Source organism: Schistosoma haematobium, chromosome 6 (genome assembly GCF_000699445.3).
Source record: "Schistosoma haematobium chromosome 6, whole genome shotgun sequence".
In the NCBI taxonomy this organism is placed as follows: domain Eukaryota; kingdom Metazoa; phylum Platyhelminthes; class Trematoda; order Strigeidida; family Schistosomatidae; genus Schistosoma; species Schistosoma haematobium.
In genome coordinates this window covers 4633757-4648279 of record NC_067201.1, presented here as the reverse complement: position 1 = coordinate 4648279, position 14523 = coordinate 4633757, and the positions used below count along the sequence as shown (strand labels likewise).

Here is a 14523-nt window from a genome sequence, read left to right as displayed (position 1 = left end):
AAGATTATATTTGATGTATGATTTTCACATCTTACTAAAACACTGTATGATTATTCATTGAAAAACAAATTGGTCTTCCCGAACTTGGTGTTGATTCACTGCAGTAATAGTGAAAAAAAAAACTAAAACCGTATGATTCAGTGATAGGCGTCGTTATAAACTCAAATCAGTACTTAATATCTGCACAGTTTTATTTTATTCACATATCTTTCAATATGATTCAGGCAAAGAGTTGGAATTCAACAGTAAATGTTTCAAATTCTACAGTTTACAAAATATCCCATTGCATAACTTTATGGTATTACAGATGGAAATATTTTCATCGGTTTATCATTATGTATGTTTAGGCTAATATAAGCTTTCTAATGTTTTGAAATTATATAGACGTTTTGGATTATCGCCTTTCATCTTTCATTTTGATGATCTATTGTCAAAAAGCTGATCAACTTAATACTAGACTTGATGTTGATTGACAATCATCAGCAAAAATTCTGGCAACTAACAAGCAAATAATATTACTAGCAACGTTAAATCTTCCACCAACCAGAATCAAATCCAAAACGTTCATACTAAGTTATCACCCTACTGTTACGCATTACTAATGATTAATAAGAATTACATGATCTCTTTTTTCTTGCTAATAATCATCCATCAAATAAATTCGACGATCTTATTTATAAAATATTGTATTGCCTTAAGTAGTTGTAATATTGTAACTTTATAGACAGAATCCGATTAACATAGAACGCATTCTACAATTCAATTAATCACTAAACCTAATTCTTTTCTTTTTTTTTTTCTGTTATCGAAAAAAACTTAGTCAGTTGAGGCTAGACCACCATGGAAAACCTAGAAGCACTGGACGGTCATTTCGTCCTATTATGGGACTTCTGGGCTCGAGTCTCTCTAGGCGGGATCGTGGATACACACTACTAAGGAGTCTAACACTGGGATGAAACGGCTATCCAGTTCTTCCAGGTTTTCCATAATGGTCTAGTTTCAATTAATTCATGATCTCAACAACTGAAATTACTATAATATCCACGAAAATCTCCTACCGATATTAATCAACATGTGCTCACTAGTGATTGGCTTCAAAAGGTATTACTTGCAGTTCTAATGAGAAGCAGTGACCAATGGAGTTCAACCAGATGTGTTGTAAGATATTAGCCCACTGAAGACAATGGTTTACGGTGGTGCAACTTCGTGGATTGGTTGAAGTTAGACATCCGTTGGACGCCATCCGGCTCATTGGTCTAATGGTTAAGCACTCGCGCACGAGACTTATAGATCCTAGATTCAAATCTTGCGGAGGGCGAAATCATGAATGCGCACTGCCAAGGAGGAGTCCTATACTAGGGCAAAACAGCCATTTAGTGCTGTCAGATTTTCCATAGTTGTCTAACTTCAATTCACGTCATCATCTCAACCATTAAAAAATTAATATAATATCCACAAAATCCTTTCTGATTTTTAATTATTTCTGAGTAAAATTAAAAAAATAGAAAACTTTTTTTAAAAAAAAATTTCATTGAATTTCTCACATCATTGATTTTCCACCCTCATTTCTCTATACATTTTCACGTTCAATAAGTATGTCCTATTTTGTCGGTATTATGATTATGATTAAAAAATAAAGGCATGAATTCAACCGATTGCATACAATCATTAATAATTATTATGTAATTCATTCTATGAGTATAAAAGTAAAAAAAAATTATTATTATTATTATTTAATTTACTTTTTTACTCGATTTTTCTAATCACCAACTAACTATAAAGTACTTTCAAACAAAAAGGAAATTATTTTATTTTTTTTTGTTTTTATCTTTTTTAATTATTTTTTTATATTCCTTTTAAGGGAGGGGGTGACATTTATACTTGTTTGTCTATTTGATAAGATCTTGTTGTCCCCACACCACCCTACCCTACCCTACCCTACCCCGCCCCACCCGTCCACTCCACTCCCCGAAAAAATAAAATTTAACAAATTTTATATTGTTTAACCAACAACAAAAAATTACAACATCAAAAGTATTATTTTATAATAATAAGACAATTTAATAAAGTCGGTACTAAGGTACGTTAGATAAAATGTATACGATAGTTTAATAAGGGTAGAATATCAAATTAATTGGATTGTATACTTAAACTGGTTGTATAAACAATACACGAAAACAATATGAAAGTAATAGACCATTTATTAGTGGAATAAAATAAAGGTTTATATGATAAAAGTCAATGATATCAATGTTGCTATGATGTTTGATCATAGTATCGTTTTAACTTGTGAAAGTTATAATTTCATTTATTAGGTTAACTTGAATTCAATAAAGAGTTTTTGTTTGAATAGTTCATTTCATAACTCAATAAGTTTATATTAGAATTCTTTTTAGGTAAACTGATATTTAATTACTTTTATACTTGTGTTAATTTGATATCTATTCCAGATTATGTATAAAGTTTATGCATAAAATGGTAAAGTATGTTCAATGAGCATATTTAAGACGATGTTATACATTCTACTGAAATCGTTTGGTTTATAAATAGTATTGTGCCTGATCTATAGTAAATAGTTTTTTTTTAAAATGATTTTAAGTTTTGTAAAATAAAAAGATATACAGAGAATGTCATATTTGCCATAGCAACATTAATATACTATATTATAGTTAAAATTGTATTTGCATATTAAAGATATAGTTCCTTTTCTCTATAAGCTTATGCTGGATTGTCCATGTAACAGAACAAAAAGAGAGTGAAATGAAAAAAAAATTAATGATTCCAGGGGAATCATTAGAGGTAAACGACATGAAACCCTGTAACTACATCTCACACAAGTCGGTACTCATTGTTAAAGTGTATCGTTAATCTTGAGAGAATTGATAAATCATGTTGGATTGCAACCCCTTTTCATAGAAGTAGTTACTGCAATGGTATGATCACATATAAAGATTGGTAAGTCATAAGAAAGATATAAAGTAATTTTAATCTTATGGTTTAATGGAAGATAAACAGTATATACACCTGAATTTCTTAATTAAAAAGTACTAATGGAATATATTAGTAGTAAATTCATTTCCCCAACAAAAAAATACATGCATTAACTAGTACTGTAAAACTATTAATAAGTAATGATCATATATATATAAGGAAAAGAATTTAACTGATACTTACCTGTCTAACGCAATAACACGACCTTCATAAACGGATTTTAATATTTTCGATACAGATTCATCAATATAACCCTGTAAGAAATAGTGATTAGTTTTAGTTTTAAGGGAATATATATATAAAAATTATCTTCAACAATGTAGGGAAGAAGGAAGCCCACCACTATTCGGTAGATTTCTGTTTCTGAGTACAACTTGAAATGATGATTCTCTCTTGATCGAATGAATTTAGTTTACAGATTGTTCAGTTATGCAATTACTTATGCATCCACTTTCGCTGACTATTAATAATGCTATTTTATGCTCTTTAATTTCCTAGGATAGAGAATACACCAAATGATCCGTATACGTAGCTTGACAGCGGTAGATGAACTGACGAGACGAGACAGCTAAATGCTTGTCAACATAAACATATGTCAACATAAACACTTAGTTGAAGAGTGTTATTTTGAACGTGTTTGAAATCCTTCTCATCAATATTATAATAACCACAGGTCATTCACATTTGAAATCAATGTTCATGTAAACCAATTACATTAGTATTGTGATTATTCATATATTTGTAGACCTGAGCTTTATACTATTATTGACATATCTATTTGTAATGAGTATTTCATTGAAACGGTTTAATTCTTCCCTTATCATTATTATCGAGACTATAAATCCATCAGATTAGTAAAGGGTAACGTATAACTAACCAACAATTGACAGACATTATAATTTGTCTTTCAAAGATATAACAACCATTTAGTAATTGATAACTTCAATCTATTTAAATATATCAATATCTTTACATATCTATCAATATAGTAACTTAAACGTTGTTAAAAATGCCATAAACCATTTGTAAACTACCTTTTTAATTTGTTATCTTTATAATCGTTTGGTACTCACTATATAAAATAATTGTTTCTGTCAAACCAAAGACTTATATTTTTCAATGGTTGAGATCATGAGTCAATTGAAGCTAGATCACCATGGAAAACCTGGAAGCGTTGGACGACCGTTTCGTCCTATTGTGGGACTCCTCAGTAGTGTGCACCCACGATCCCACCTCGCGAGATTCGAACCCATTTTTTAAAATTTCTTTTAAAGGTAACTGAGAGTTACTTGTGACAGCGTGACAGCAATGTATATATGTATATACATATATATACATATATGCTTACATAATCATATAACCAAATTATTAAACATCATTCAACTAGCTCATGTCAAAGAAGTAGCTAACTGAACACAGAAAAAGCAAGAGATTTTTCGTAGGAATTAAACTCATTGTCTTATGTAATTAGAACGAATAGTTTGATAGAAAATGGATTCTGAGTATTGAGGAGTCATTAAATGTGAAAATTATATTTCAGATAATCTCAGTGATTGAAATTTAAAATTATTCTAATGTTTCGTCCAGCAAACCTATCTGAACTTCTTTAGGGTACCCGGAGATTAATATAATATCTTATGTGATGTTTTATTTCAGAGTAAAATTTTCGGTGGTCTAACATCAATTGGTTTATGATCTCATTCAAAAGCTTAATAATTTCCACAACCCCATACTAATAATTACCATGTGTTCACTAGTGACTAACTTCGTGAGGGAATTTTCGGAGTTCTAGTAAGAAGTCGTGACCAGTGGAGCTAATCCGTGTCGAGTAGAGACAGATATCTACTTCAGTACAATGGGAGATGGTCATGCAATTTCGTGGATTGGTTGAGGTTAGACATTAACACCATCGGATGCTAGTTGGCTCAATGATCTAAAGGTTAAGCGTTAGCACGCAAAACCGAAAGCCTCAAGTTTGAATCCCGCAAGGCGGGATCGTGGATGCGCACTACTGAGCAGTCCCACAATACGACGAAACGGTTGTCCAGTACTTTCAGGTTTTCAATAGTGGTCTAATATCAATCGGTTCATGATCTCAATCAACAAATAAAATTTTTGGTATTCATTTTTGTTACACACTACTCTTTATTCTAACTATAAATCTATTTTCCGAAAGAAAGAAAAAACTAATAAAATTGATACAGTGACAACTGAAGTGAGAAAAAATGCCTTAAAGGAAAAAAAACTAGATATTTTTTGTATGTTGATTATGTGTAGTTCAGTTAGATGATTTTTTGATAAATTACATTTCCTTTGTTTTTAATCATACAAAGCATCACGTGAATAACAAAAAAAAAATGAAATTTATGTACTAATCTGTTATATCCGGATGAAGAATAAAGGAATGGTTAGTACTAGAATCTATTTATGGACCGTTATTGTATATATAGGCTTATTGTATAACTATGAAGTAACTATATTATATGTATATTCATATTCTTTTTATTATTGGCTTCTATTTGATCTATTGACTACTATTATAAAATGAAATATTCAGAAGTTGTCCTAAACTATTAGTTACAATCTTTCAAATTCACAGCCACTTTTAACTTGATCTTGTATAATTGTTATTTTCTATTTATCGTATGATGTAGTCCGGTTTGTTTGTATATAAACTAAATATGTCTGAAATATAAGATTCATTCGATGAAAGCTGAGGTGTGTTTTATGTCAGTTAGTCAGCTACAACGTAGGACTAAGCACTTATATGCATCGGTTCAAGTTGCCATACCTCATTACCACAACAAGATCAACACCAAATTCATAGAAGTAGTTAATTCAATGGTGGTAATATATAGAAGAAAGACTGCACATAGGGATATAGTATAGGAAAAAAGAATTAGTACGTAGAAAGAAAGATATGAATCGATTTTAATCCCATTGTTTAAGGGAAGACAGAGAGCGTATACACCTACACCATTGTGATCGATTCTGAGCCATGTCACTCAGAGTTTCCAACTATTGATTACGATAGTCACGCGGACCCCAACCAAGTATTCTGCATCTACCAACATGGCTCAGACTAGAATTCAGTGACTTCAAGGACTGATTCCACGTTTTGGCTAATTTGGCCATTCCTTCCCTAACATTAGACAGCATTGCTTGTCGTGGCAATCGGTGTTCAGGTATACGTAAAACGTGGCTCAACCATCTCAGTCGATGAAGATTCACAACCTCAACTGTGTAATCTGTACTCAAACGAACAGGGTTAAACAAGAAAAATCATTGAGTACTCAGAGTTGACTCTAGGCTACTTGTACAAGTTAACAGTAACAAGGTCATACAAGTTAGTGTTCTGATTGTCTATCTTGCCATGTGAAAATTAACAAGGCATAGAAACACAACATAATCAAAATGAAAACAAAGTTTTTTTTCATTTCGTTCATCATTATTGAAAACAAAATCATTTTATCTTATTTGATAAATTTGTTAGTTACTTTAAAATATGTCATCAGATTTAATTAGATTTTACTATAGTAACTTAGTAATAATGAGAGATAATTAAAATGAATATGAGAACAGTGAATAGACATTAATCTATCGAATTTTCTAATGATAACTTACTGAACCCCAATTTAATGCTCTAGCTAAATCATTTCCAGTACCTATTGGTAATACAGCAACTGGTGGTATTGTATTAAAATTCATTGAATCAATAGTAGAAAATATCCAACCAACTGTACCATCACCACCACATACTAGGATACGTAGATTTGGTACACGACTGAACAATTCTAAACTATAAAAAAATGAAATGAAATAATAGTAGATTTAATGAATTAAACAGAAATAATATCAATAGTTGAAATCATGATTCAAATGAAGCTAGATCACCATGAAAAACCTGGAAGCACTGGACAGCCGTTACGTCCTATTATGGGACTGCTCATAATTACGCATCCACGATCCTGTCCCCGGTGGGATTCAGATTCAGGACCTAACTGCCTCGCGCGCTAGCGCTTAACAAAAACTTATTCATTTCTATGTGATATAAAGAGGTATGAATCGGCATATATACAATGAGATCATTCGCATATATCACAAAAGTGTTTTTTGTGGAAGATGGCAGATCATGCATATATATATATATATATATATATATATATATATATATATATATATATATATATAAACATATGTATGCACAAATTAATATCCCTTTCTAGCATATGTAAGCATTACTTGCCAATACATTAGAAAATTTATTTGTTTTAATGAACTTCATTAAAGATGTATGAACTAACTATAAGAAAGATAATTCACAAGCATTGTAAACAAAGATGGATAGTGGTGGCTAGCAGTGGAATCCAAGACACGTGTTTCGTCCTATTTGGGACTCATCAGTTAAATATACCTACATTTCAGAGTTGATATTCATTCTAGGACTTGAACCAAGTACTGTTCGCTTCAAACGCCATTACATTATCCACTTAGCTACTGAATCCTGATAGGCATTTGATTTTGCAATCATGTAAAGTTTAAATTCACTTGATATTGTTTATTTGTTTGTTTGAATCTTCCCATCAATGATTAACAATTGATCAATCTCTTATTAGTATATATGTGCATATTATATTTATTGCCTTAATTCACAATTACAGTCTTAATCATCAATAGGAAGATTCAAGTAAAAATAATACCAAGTGAATTGATAAGAAATGAATGTTAGAAATTGTTACTTTGTTTCCAATACAAAAAAAGAAGGTAATCCCAAATTTATTGATTCATTATTAATGAATTTACCCCATTTTTGGTCCACCTTTAGATAAATCAAATAATTGACGTGGATTTAATAACCATTGAAATTTTTTTAATAAATTTATACCTTGATTACCACCAGATTTTGGATTAAGAAATACTAATAATGGGTTTAAAGAAACATTATTGATTGGATTTGTTTTAATTACAAATGATAGATTCGATTGAATATCAATCATATTGGATTGACTCATTGAAATAGATTGTTTATTATCATCATCATCATTTGTTATTATAGATGTCATGGAAGTTAATTGTTCTGATATATTCTGAATTAATTGATTTGAATCATTAAGATTATCTGGACGAGAATATGAAGAACGTAGTGGAGATGAATTTAATTTATAATTTGTTAAACATGAAGGTGTAACAAAACTATTTGATCGATATATTGATGTAGATGTTAATGGTGTTGATGTTGATGATGATGGGGAGGAGGATAATTTGTGATTATTCTTGAAAATGAATATAAATAATTAAGAGTATAGTGATGATAAGAAATAATAAAGAAAATATAGGAATATAAAATTATGTCAATAGTTGAAATCATGAGTCACTTGAAGTTAGATCACCATGGAAAACCTGGAAGTACTAGATGGCTGTTTCGTCCTAGTATAGGATTCCTTCTTGGCAGTGCGCATCCACGATCCCCCCGCGAGACTCGAACCCAGGATCTATCAGTCGCACGTGCGAGCACTTCAACCAATCCATGAAATTGAACGACACATCCACCATTGTTTTCAGTGAGTTGATATTTGACAACAAACCTAGTTGAACTCCACTAGTCACTGCTTCTCACTAGAACGCCAGGAAATGCCTCTTGAAGAATTTATACTGTAATACGATTAGTTATGATTAGTTCATGATTTTAGCTATGAAAATTCTGTAAGACTATAATGTATGGACAAACCAATCAGGTATAAGATAACAACTCTCGGATTTTGGCGCGAAATTCACTCATCCATTTGGATGAAAGAGTTTTGATATTATAGCTGATGTTATTTCGTGATGAAAACGCCAAGTCTAACTTCTAACCTTAACCATCATAATTCAAGGTCCTCACACAGGTTCATAACCCTCATTTGGTCCTAGTTATTAAACTGACTCTATATAGGTCATTCCAGCGTCGTTAAAAGGTCGTCCATACATTATAGTCTCACCGAAAATTCTATAAGCTCTCTATTCTATACGAATGTATGTTTGTTAAATGGTTGAAATGATATTTAACAAGGCATTATGTAGAAGTGATAACTAAGTTATTTAAGGAAGCTGATATTCATTTCACCATTGAAAATACTCCTTAGAACATCGCTTAATCGACGTAAATAATGGACCTTATTATTTGTATTCATTAACAGAAATAAAAAACTAATTTGTGGATTGATTCGATTTGGTGGTTATTGATAAATGATGAACAGTAATTGATCTAAACTTTGTATCAATATACATTCATCAGTGTCATGAATAAACTGATACTCATTGCAGAATTCCAAGATACGCTATCTATCATCTCACCTAAATACAATATTAGTCAGTTATCTATGTTATAGACAACTTTCTCAATGTAATATTCAAAATAAAGTCATGATATCATAACTTATAAATAAATATATATCAATGAATGTGTATGTCATTTAATGTATTTATTATCAGTATAAGGTTGCGGAGATTATTAAGTTTTTTTGATTATGATGAATTGATTGATGTTAGATCATCATTGAAAACCTGGAAGCACTGGACGGCCATTTCGTCCTATTATAGGACTCCTAATCAGTGCACCTCCACTATCCCGCTCGTGGGATTAATTGAATGATGTAGATACCTTAGTCAACTGTTACAATTGAAGCTATTAGGTCTAATTTTTAAGAAAAAAACGTTTGAGCAATGATTCCCATAAATGTCGTAATCACTTTCATAATGAAATCTAGTAAATAAGAAGATAATCCTTAAATTCTATCTGCTAATTAAAGAACAACTTAATCAGTTTAGATATATTATCAATATTCTTATGGGTAGAAAATTAAATTAATAATGTTTCTTGTCTTAGTGTAAACCACTTCTTCACAGGATAAATAAAAATAAATGAATTAAATGAATACAAGTTTAAATAGTACAAATTCCGTTTATAGGTTTTAGCGGCCTAGTATCTGGTTCAAGTTACATCGTAACCTGATTATTATCAAAATATACATGACACCAATTCTCGTCTATTTTCATCAACTTAAGTCACATTATTGAATAACAAAAATTAAATAGGTACGTATGTTTTGTACAAACACTGATCTCAACAGGCAATCACAGAAACGAAAAGGAGAGGAAGAAGCGAAACGGATTGGAAAAGGCATGTGAGCCAACTCAATTTAATCAAGCGTGACTCAATATTTGTAGTCAAACAAAAATAAGTTAAACACGTGATGAATAGGACAAGTAGTATTTATATAAGAACAGTCAAGATTAATAAGCGAATACGTGACAAGGTCACAATGTAGTTTTGGGAAAATGTGTCCAGAAACTAGAATAACCTATATGGGACTTAAAATAGAACTAGACAGTACAAGCTCTACTAGGGTTACTAGCGTTTCCACGCCTTGGTAATGGAGGTGTTTTAGGTATCCGGTCAGCAACCCATCCCCAGGTCCTTCTGTTTCGTGCGCGAATGCTTAACTTTCAAACCACTGAGTCAGTATCCAACGTTGTTATTATTTAACTTCATTCGATTCATGATCTTGCTCAACTCTTCATTCATTGTCTGAGGTAAATAACTATCTTATACTCAATACGGATTGTACTCCACAAGTCACAACTCATAGTTATCTAATTATATATATTTATAGAATATCATAAATCGATTTCTAAGGGCTGCAATTAAACGCAACTCGATCTCGTAAATGTGGCTGTCTGCTTAGCGACCAATCAGAATGAGGCGGGAATTATTACATCCTTCATCTTTGTAAGCAATAGCGGTCGGCTTTCCACATTCTGTGTTTTTTTTTCAGCTATTTCTTTTGTGTAGCTGTTTAATTTAGTGTTTCAGTGTGCTAAAACGCCGCAGTTATTGTAATATTCTAAATGTTGGCGCAAATTTTCTTAGATTCAACATTGTTTTCTGGGTTTTTGCTGCTGCTACTGAAGTCGATGTACTTCATCAAGGAAGCTGGCTAGTCTTATATTATACAATGTTAATCTGTTTTCCTTTGAGTATTTTTTTCAGATATGGAGAACCAAAGTTAGTTTCTCTTTTTGTTTAGCTAAAATAGGTGTTGCTGTCGCATGGGACTCTAACTGTCTGGTTATTTAATAAAAAATACATTATGAAATAACAAGTTCTATGATTACATGAATGCAGACATGATCGTTATTACACTGGGCGATACATTAGGTTTACATGGAAACGTTGCAAATAAATTCACCCTTTCTAAGTGTTTACTAAAAAATATTGATTAATCACAATATTTCTTGAATAGTTTATTGTTCCTTGATAATTTTTTTGTAAAAAAAACAAAAATTAAAATCAATAATGTTCAGTTCTCTATGAGTTACATTAAACTGTAGAAATCAATTTTAATACATTCACTAGTATCATTTGCATGTTAAAAGTTAGTTACATGATAAAGAAAATTATGTTAGTTACAGTTAAAATATGCGAAATAATGTCGATTGTTTTTTTTTGTTTTTAGATATTTAAAAAAACAAACGACATAAAATGAAATTCATTAGAAAATTATTGGCTAATTTTAGCGGGATCATGGATTCGCACTGCTGAGGAGTCCCACAATAGGACGAAATGGCCATCCAGTGCTTCCAGGTTTTCACTGGGGATCTAGTTTCAATTGACTCATGATTTCAACTATTGTAATTTTAGCTTGTTCATCATGTAATCGTATCTAATTATATTCATTTAAAAGTCATTTTTATTGATCAGCTGATATTTTTAGTCCATTATAAAAAAAATACTACAAATTATATACTATTTCTATGACAAGAAAAAGTAATAATTAACGATTTAATACAAATGTTTTATATGCTACTTATATTGATAGATATAAGTAGTATGCAATACTAATTGGAAGTGAAAACTTGGCAGGAAAAAAGCTATGAAGGTTGATTTGAATAAAAATAGAAACGAAATTAGAAAGGAATTGTAAATTAAAAGAATCATACAAAATCTGAAAGACAAATGATGGAAATTTGTAAATGAAACATTCAAAGTACACTTCTCGTATTTTACTAACAGATGATGTAATTTTGTATCAAGGTACAATGAATTAATTTCTCGCTCGTAACATAAGTAGTGGATATTTAGGTGAGAAAAATGAGTGAAATCATCTTCAGTAACAGAATCATATAAAATCTGTGATATGATATGTAATGACATCGTTACATTTCCCTCACCCAATATTATTGATATTTATTTCGATGATTCATTGCACAATTACATTGAACAATTAAACTTAACCATTTCAATGCTAATATGTTTCAATAGTTGAGATCATGAGTCAGTTGAAGCTGGATCATCACGGAAAACCTAGAAACACTGGACCGCCGTTTCGTCCTATTGTAGGATTCCTCAACAGTGCGTATCCTTAACCCCACTTCGTGGGATTCGAGCCCAGGATCTATTTATATTTGTATTTTACAAACAATTGCAAATATTCATGTTATGATTTTCAACGATCTATGCATCTTCCATGTAACTATTCTCATTCAGATTATTAATTATATTCTTTTATAAATTACAAGAACCTGTTGAGCATTAATTAGAATGAATATAATTCGGTTATAATAAATATAGTTTATGTTATATCTCAATGAGTAGAAAAATTGTATTTCTGATGTTTCGTGATTTAGTGTAAATCACTTCTTCAGTGTAAATAAATAATTAACTTTTTATACAATGTTCAATTTATTTGAAACTATCAAGTCTAAGCTTATCATTGATATCTCATAAATTCTTCGTTCAAATTGTACTAAACGAGAACACACGTGGGGACAATCGGATGGATTTGGATTCAAAATTATAGAACGTCTAAGTAAAATCTGAGAACTATTCAGTAAATATTTCATATGCAAAAATGTTATTCCATTGTTTCAGACTCCATTTTTCTTTCGTTTCTACACCAACCGTTCTCTGTTCTCTTTCTCTCTTTTTCAATCTTTTTAACTTTCTTCCGTCAAGCATTTCTTTTTCGATCGATGATATATACTACTAATATCTGTTGAGATCAGTAGCACATACCATAATATTATCTCTGTTTTAAAATGGTAATTCATCAATAAGACATATATCAATACCAGAACTAACTATCAATTTTTTTGTAATCAATACGTGTACACTACCAAAATGTACATGTACAGAGAATAACTGTATTTTATCTTAATACTTTTTAAGGTAAAACAGGTTACTTTTGTAGATATGATTTATCAACAAAAAATAGAAACAAAGACAAAACAAGTGAGAAGTCAAGTACTAATTTGCCGAATTGATAAATCATATTAGTTTAGAAAAAATAAACGTTATCTCACCAGTTTAAATCATGAGTCAATTGAAGTTAGACCACCATGGAAAACCTGGAAGCACTGGACAGCCGTTTCGTCCTAGTATGGGACTCAGCAGTGCGCATCCACGGCAGCGCTACTTCGTGGATTGGTTGACGTTAGACGTTAACACCGTTGGATGCCAGCTCACTGTTCTAGTTGGTTAAGTGCCTGGCGCGAGACTGGTAGGTCCTGGGTTCGAATCTCGCGGGGGGCGCAGAGTCGTGGATGCACGCTGCTGAGGAGTCCCATACTAGGACGAAACGGCCGTTCAGTGCTTCCAGGTTTTCCATGGTGATCTAACTTCAATCGACTCATGATTTCAACCAGTGAAATTTCCAAAAATCTCCACAAAACCCATTCTGATAATAAACGTTATAATTAGTCTTAGGGTTATTTTTTATATGAAATTAAATTACCAGAGGCAATAACCATGAAAGTATATCAACAAAAATAAAAGCTAGCTGTTTATTCCTCATAAATTAATTTAATTTTAATTGCTTCTATATAACCTAGCTTACTTCGATCGGTAATGTCATCTAGTGTAGGAGTAGGAGTAAGCTTAAAGAAAACTAATGGTGCTCAAAACCAAAAACATGGAATCAGTTCATGAAGTCATTGACAATTTGATTGAGCCATGCTAATAGGTGTAGACTAACTGATTGAACAAACAAGTCAACCACGAGAATCGTACAGTGGAACTGGTAAGTTATAAAGTAAGAAACTATTAGTGTGTTACTTCACATCTCATTAACTGAAGTGCGTTTTATGAAAAATGTACTGCTATCATAACTACCATTGATATTGTTATAGTTAGTTATTATCTCCAGTAACTAGAAAAAATTCTGAGACAGTCCAGACTGCCCAGAGACTGGAAAGACGCGATAATAAGTCCAGTGTATAAGGCTGGGAGTAGGGATTTAGTTAGTAACTATAGACCCGTTAGCTTAACTAGTGCAGTTGTAAAACTGATGGAGAAAATCATTCAGATATCTGTCATAAACTATGTTAAAGGGCATAATCTTTTTTCCAGGGAACAACATGGTTTTCGGAGAGGCCTATCATGCTTGACAAATCTTCTCATTGCAAGAGAAAATTGGGCTGCGGCAAAAGATTGGAATATTCCTGTAGATGTAATCGTCATATATTTAAGTAGGACCTTCGATAAAGTCTCCCACT

At 31.5% G+C, this 14523-nt stretch overlaps 1 protein-coding gene across 3 annotated transcripts in view; it reads right to left on the bottom strand.

Moving 5' to 3' along the window:
• MS3_00008358 (uncharacterized protein) overlaps window positions 1–14523 on the bottom strand; it is a gene marked incomplete at its 5' end in the record, with an annotated part of 190353 nt that overhangs the window by 67830 nt on the left and 108000 nt on the right. For 2 of the 3 annotated variants that reach the window (XM_051216721.1, XM_051216720.1), the window contains 3 exons: window positions 3175–3245; window positions 6616–6790; window positions 7795–8264. In XM_051216721.1, the coding sequence (XP_051065316.1) occupies window positions 3175–3245; window positions 6616–6790; window positions 7795–8264 (716 nt within the window). Of the gene's footprint in view, window positions 1–3174; window positions 3246–6615; window positions 6791–7794; window positions 8265–14523 lie in introns of those variants that run through there. The other variant, XM_012936397.3, reaches the window with a different exon arrangement.